At 51.6% G+C, this 6549-nt stretch overlaps 1 protein-coding gene across 1 annotated transcript in view; it reads right to left on the bottom strand.

The window, feature by feature from the left end:
• Window positions 1-6549, bottom strand: part of SLX4 (SLX4 structure-specific endonuclease subunit) — a 21823-nt gene that overhangs the window by 10458 nt on the left and 4816 nt on the right. Inside the window, 4 exon segments of the mRNA XM_007453486.1 lie at window positions 100-416; window positions 524-738; window positions 2786-2998; window positions 4422-4611. Of these exon segments, the coding sequence (XP_007453548.1) occupies window positions 100-416; window positions 524-738; window positions 2786-2998; window positions 4422-4611 (935 nt within the window).

Genomic DNA, 6549 nt, shown 5'->3' with positions numbered 1-6549 from the left:
CCACCCCTCCTTGGCTTCCCCCGCCTCCCATCTTCCTCCAACTTTCTGCCGCCACCCTCTCTCCTGAGCCCACCCGTGCCAGCTCGGAAGGGAGCACACCTCGGCGGGCTGCTGGGGCACCAGGGGAGGGACCAGGCTGGCTGTGTAGAAGGATTCCAGAGCCCAGGCCCCGGTCAGGGCGCTGCCCTCCCACAGAAAGTTCTGCTTTCCTCCAGGTGGTCGAAGACCCCGCCTGCTCTTTTCCAGCTCTTCCTTAAAAATTCTGCTCGCAGGAAGCGGTGGCGTGCCAGACAGCTCCAGCTCCTCTGCCAAGAGCTGGGCCACACGATCCTCCATCTGTCTCCCTGTGGTCTCCGCGTCCTGGACTAACAACTGCGGGGGTGTAGCGGGGGCTTTCTTCTTGCGACTTTTCTTCTCTAGAGTTAAACAGAAGCAACACCGAGTCATCCTCCCCCCGAGGCCTCCAGCTGCTCCTTTAGTGGCTGCCGTGCGGCGAGGCTCCCCCGGCACCACCCTTGACCACACGTACCTGCTCCTGGTCTCGTCCTCTCAGAAAAAGTGTTTCCCAGCCTGAGTGCCGCCGGCACAGCCTTCTGCTCCATCTCGGACCGGGACAGAGCCATGGCCACCAGCAGGTCCTCGGACGGCGCCTCAGGCTGGGCGACTTTCCGCCTCTTCTGCGGCTCCTTCTTGGCAGTGGCTCCCTTCCGCTTCAGACCTCCAGCGTGATCCCTGAGGCTTAAAAGGCAGCCACACCGAAAGGTTAGTGAGGCTAGAAATGCGAGCACTTCCTGTTCTGAGGTGGTCCCCACTGGACCCGAGAGGGCTCACCCTTTCTCCTTGGTAGGGGGCGTGAGAGAAAAGGGATAAATGTGCAGACAGAAGCATCAACAGCTTCTGTACTCAGTCACTGCGCTCACTCTGTGCCTCACGTGAGCTCGCCTGATCCTGGGCCATGAGTTCAGCAGAGTCCAGACACGGGAGGGTCTGGGTCCTTCCAGGTGATGCTGCCCAGCAGGGTTCTTGGCAGACACACAAAGCCGACAGCAGCACCCGCATACCCCAGACGTGGCCAAACCCTTCTGGTGGAGTCAGCTCCCCGGATTCCACCCACTTCTGCCCATCCATACCTCAGATGCCCTGAGGCGGACCCGGCCACATTGGCCGTGAAAAGATCCCTTCCCTCCTGCGGGGGCCCTAGGGCGGCACCTCTGCCCAAGGCCTGAATGGCCTCCCAGGTTAGGCCACCAATGTGGTCAGCTGACTCAGAGGTCAACGTGCAACATGTCATTTGGGTTGGAGGATATTTATTTAAAGGACTTTCTGGCTGGAGAGAACCTACACTGCCTGGTGAATTCCAACAGTCTGGGCGAGAGGTGGGAGGTAAAGGTGAGACAGATGGAGATTGCAGACCCAGGACCTCAGGGCAGTGTGCGGGAAGCACCTCTGGTTTGGGTAAAAGCTCATGCTCTCCACCGGACCAGGGATGGCTCCGGAATCTCAGGTATCACCTCAGAGATCTCAGCAAGCCCTAATTCAGTTCCAAGCTCCTGGGAACCCTGCACAATAACCACAGCCTCCAAGAGGGGAAGGAGCCACCCTAACCTCCAGGCCCTGCTGGCAGCTGCTGCAGACTGTACCTCGGCCCAGCAGGCAGGGCCTGGGCTGAGGTGAAAGCACGCAAGGGGTGCAGGAGCAAGTGGGGTGCTCTCACCAGCATGTGTGCCCTGGCTGGGGAGCTCTGACTACCCCAGAGTCAAAACGCTCTGGGCTTGGCTGTATGGCAGGCAAGGCTCTTCGTTTGCTGTGGTTTTCTACTCTAACAACCTTCCAGAAGGACCCACACACATCTTGTCTCACTTCTTGGAGGTATTTAAAAAGCAGATATATTTTACCTGAGTAGGTAGCTTCAGTCTAGTCCTGCCAAAAGGCAAGCAATAGCTTAGATGACATGTATTCTAAGGACTTAAGGCTTCTGAATCTGTGATGCTAGTGTTGATGTGCTAAAATATGGACAGGCTTGCAGCTAAGAATCGACCACCCAGTCTCAGCACTGGCCCCCTTCAGAGGCCCATCACCTGCATGCAAGGCAATGGCTGGAACAAACAGAGCCACTGCCCTCAGCCTTCCCTTTGCCCTCAAGAGCTGCCGAGAGAAAGAAGTCCCGAACCTACGGAAGTCCAGGGCCCGTGCTACTCTGTTCCCTGTAACACTGGGACCTACCCAGGCATCCACAGCGGCAGAGGCGATGTGGAGGGAAGCAACCCTCTGCCACTTGTTTGCCTGTGGTTTGCATGCCAAGCGCTTGTTTCTGGGTATCAGCAAGGCCTCCTATTCAAACACTTAAGCATTTAATTCATGCAAAAAAATAGGCCTATGGTTCTGTCTCATCAACTTGTTGAGCTATGCTAAGTAATCTTACATTAATAGTATGAAAATCGGACTACACTGAGCTGGAAGCCATGCTGTACCCCACACGAAATGGATGAGGTGAAGAGAATTATTGAATTCTTAGCTGCTCAGGATGGTGGGGATGGGAAAATCTCAGGAAGGTCCTCGTGGAAACCAGTCCAATCCAACTGGTCCATTTCAAAGCCTCCGATGATAGAGATCTGTCCCCTCCTCAGTCCCTGTGGAGACCATGCCCAATTTCCTCCCAAAATATTTCATCTCCAGAATCAGAGAGGGCTCTGTTGTCCTCCAACACTACAAAAGGCCTTTTTTCTTTTTTTTTTTTTAAACAAATCAGAGTACTTTGATTTTTCTTCCTTTTCATCTGACTCACCTTGATGCCAGTGTGCCAGAGGCCCCCTCGGGCTGAGCTGTCTGCAGCCGCACGGCCTGGAGCAGGAGCTGCGGGCCAACCTCCATCTTCACCGCACACTGTTTCAAGTGACTGATTCTGCTCTTTGGGGTGAGAAACGGCTTGCCGCAAATTGGGCATTCAGGGATCTGAGGCACAGAAGGTCTCAGTGCCTTTTCAGCCTCGTCCAAGCACCTGGAGGAAGACAGCAAAGGTAGAAGAACCACCCTCCCTGGTAATATGATCATAGATAGGGATTCATGTCAGTGTGGACGTGCTGTGGGACAAAGCCTGTTCCCCCTGAGCTGATCCCTCCACACAGCGTACAGTCAGCCTCCAGACATTGAATTCAGGTTTCTGTTAGCAAAGGTGTCTGAAGAAAGCAAGGATACACTAAACATAGAGTCATGGGAGTAACCATATGGCACAGTGATTCTACTCCTAAGTATATGCCCCAAAGAGCTCAAAGCAGATACTCAAGGGACTTTCCTGGTGGCCCCAATGCAGGGGGCCTGGGTTCCATCCCTGGCTGGGGAACTAAGATCCCACATGCCACAACTAAGCCCACGTGCTGCAACTAGAGAAGCCCGAGTGCCACAATGAAGAGCCTACACAGCCAAAATAAATAAATACATTAAAAAAAACAAAAAAACAACAGATACTTAAGCAAATACATGGAAAGCATGTTCACAGCAGCTCTATTCATAAAACCCAAAAGGTGGAGACAAATATCCACCAATGGATGAATGAATAAATGAGATGTGGTCCATCCATACAGTGGAATATCATCTAACCTTAAAAAGGAGAAAAGCACTGACACAGCTACAACATGGATGACCCTTGCCAACACTCTGCTGAGTGAAGGAAGCCAGACACAAAAGGCCATATATTGTGTGAGTCCACTTATGTCCTGAACGGGCAAATCCACAGAGACATAAGGCAGATCAGTGGTTGCCAGGGGCTGAAGAAAACAGGGAAATGGGGGTGCCTGCTTAATGGGTCTGGGGTTTCTTTTGGGGGTGACGAGATATTATAAAATTGACTGTGGGGACTTCCCTGGTGGCACAGTGGTTAAGAATCCGCCTGCCAATGCAGGGGACATGGGTTCGAGCCCTGGTCTGGGAAGATCCCACATGCCGCGGAGCAACTAAGCCCGTGTGCCGCAACTACTGAGCCCATGTGCCACAACTACTGAAGCCCGCGTGTCCAGAGCTCGTGCTCTGCAACAAGAGAAGCCACCGCAATGAGAAGCCCGTGCACCACAACGAAGAGTAGCCCCTGCTCACTGCAACTGGAGAAAGCCCGTGCACAGCAACAATGACCCAACGCAGCCATAAATAAACAAATAAATTTACAGGAAAAAAAAATTGTGGTGATGGCTTGCACAACTCTGTCAATATATTAAGTAAACACGATTTTATTGTTCACTTTAAATGGGTGAATTGTATGGTATACGAATTATATCTCAATAAAGCTGTTTAAAAAGAAAAGCAAGGACAGATTGACACTGATACTGAGGTACTATCTCAAGATTCCCACCATGGCCACAGGAGCCCCGGAGCTGGTCACACCCACGGGAGAGGTGACCACAGACAGGTGACGGCCGAGCTGCTCCTACCGGTTCACGTGCTGCTCCCTCCGTGTCACGGTCATAGCCGAGAGGTTCTTTTGACAGATCTGGCAAAAGAATAACCCCTTCTCCTCCAGGCTGTCGTTGTGTGCGGATGCCCGTTCTAGCCCAAACTCATGCTGGAGGGCCAAGGCCACTGCAGCGTCGCTCTCTGTGGCAGGGAGCCTGGGCCCAGACCCTGTGGAGGCACAAGGACCCATGAGGACCAGCTTATCCTCAGATGTCGAGGAGCACGGACACTGGGCATATTGTGAGGAATCCAGACCTGGCACCACTTGGCTCATGCATGGCCCCATCCAGGCAGAATGGACACCTAGTGGGTCCCTGAGAAGGGTACTCCTTAAACTTTAACAGGTACAGGGACCCCCAGAAAGCTGGTTAAAATGCAGGTCCGGAGGCTGGCACTCTGGGGGCCCAGGTGGAGCCTGAGATTCTGCATTTCTGACAACTCCAAGGCGAGGCTGATGCTGCTGGTCCAGGACCATTCTCTGAGCATCAAGGTACTAAAGAATTTGCCTTTCTTTTCCCATCTCTGCTAAAGTCAGCAACCCTGGGCATTCCAGGTTTATAAGGCTTCTATTCCAAAAAATCTTAAGTTTTCTCTTCAAAGCTCAACCTTTCCTACTACTCTGACTTTTTCTTGCCCATCCTAGAAGAAGCAGGTCAGAGTGAAATGCCATTCTCGGTTTTTCTCAGCATCAGACCAGAGGATGGACTGACTCTAATCTTGAGATGGCTCTCAAGGTGGTCATGCCCACTGCTGCGGCCCTCTGTCACATCTGACGTTGCTGGAGCAGACCCTCGGCACTCATGAGGGATATGCCCTGAGAACAAAGCCAGAAAAGCATCATACTTCATTTTGGTCCTACGTTTTTTTTAAACAAAGAAATGGTTTATCTCTCCCGAGTATTCCTGGGTATGATGTGATGATTTATGGAAAACAACTGAGTCGGATGTACGGCAGGTGCTGGGCTTACGCACTGGCCGAGTGACTCCTCCGCACCCCTTGGTGCCACGTGGACCAAGGACCAACGCCACAGCAGATGTCACATCGCTATGTCACCTGCATGGACCTTTGGGGTAGCCTGAGAATCCTCGGTAATCCTGAGGTGAAATCTGCAGGTACAGTACCAGGAGACTATGTATTCACTAGCCGTAAGTCTGTCAATACAGTTTCTTCCTATTTCTTTTCCTTTTGTATATTTTCACCAGGGATGAAAATTCCTATTGTTTAGGGGATAAAGTGTAGTACCACCTGACATTACAAGCCTCAAGAGGTGGTGTAACATGCAGTGCAAGGCACTTCCCTGCAGGAAAAGGTTAAATGACAGCAGGAGGAAACAAGCAAATCCAGAAAGGGGAGATTTTTCAAAGACAATTGTCCTGGACTTTTCAAGAAGTTAGTATCGTGAAAAAACGAAGACAAGACAAGGGGACTGGTCTATAGTCTAGACGAGAGAGACTACTGAGCCACAGCCACATGTGTGTGACAAATCCTCATTCAGAAAGAGGAGTCCAGCTACAGAAGCTATCCTTGGGACAACCAGGGAAATCTGAATGTGAACTGATACCAGGCAGTGTTATGGAATCACTTGTGTCTATGGTATTGTGATTATATAGGAGAATCTAGGAGTGAAGCGTCATGATGTCTATAACTTGCTTTCATATGGTACAGAAGAAACGTATATTTATAGAGACATAAAAAAATGTATGGCAAAATGTTGACAATTGCTAAATATAGATTGAGGGCATAGGGACTTCATTGTAATATATTTTTCTGACTTTTATGAATGGGAAAATTTTGTAATAAAAAGTCAAAATAAAAAAAAAAGAGGAAGCGGTACCTTGTCAAAGAAGCTAAGCGAGAAATGACCCAAGGGACCCTCTGTTCTCTGGCCAGACAGAGTGGCAAAGGTACAGCGGGGCTTCCCTGACGGCACAGTGGTTGAGAGTCCGCCTGCCGATGCAGGGGACGCGGGTTTGTGCCCCGGACCGGGAAGATCCCACATGCCGCGGAGCGGCTGGGCCCATGAGCCATGGCCGCTGAGCCTGCGCTTCCAGAGCCTGTGCTCCGCAACAGGAGAGGCCACAACAGTGAGAGGCCCGCGTACCGCAA

The sequence above is a fragment of the Lipotes vexillifer genome, unplaced genomic scaffold (genome assembly GCF_000442215.2).
Source record: "Lipotes vexillifer unplaced genomic scaffold, Lipotes_vexillifer_v1.1 scaffold914, whole genome shotgun sequence".
Classification (NCBI taxonomy): Eukaryota; Metazoa; Chordata; class Mammalia; order Artiodactyla; family Lipotidae; genus Lipotes; species Lipotes vexillifer.
This window is presented reverse-complemented; position numbering and strand designations above follow the sequence as displayed.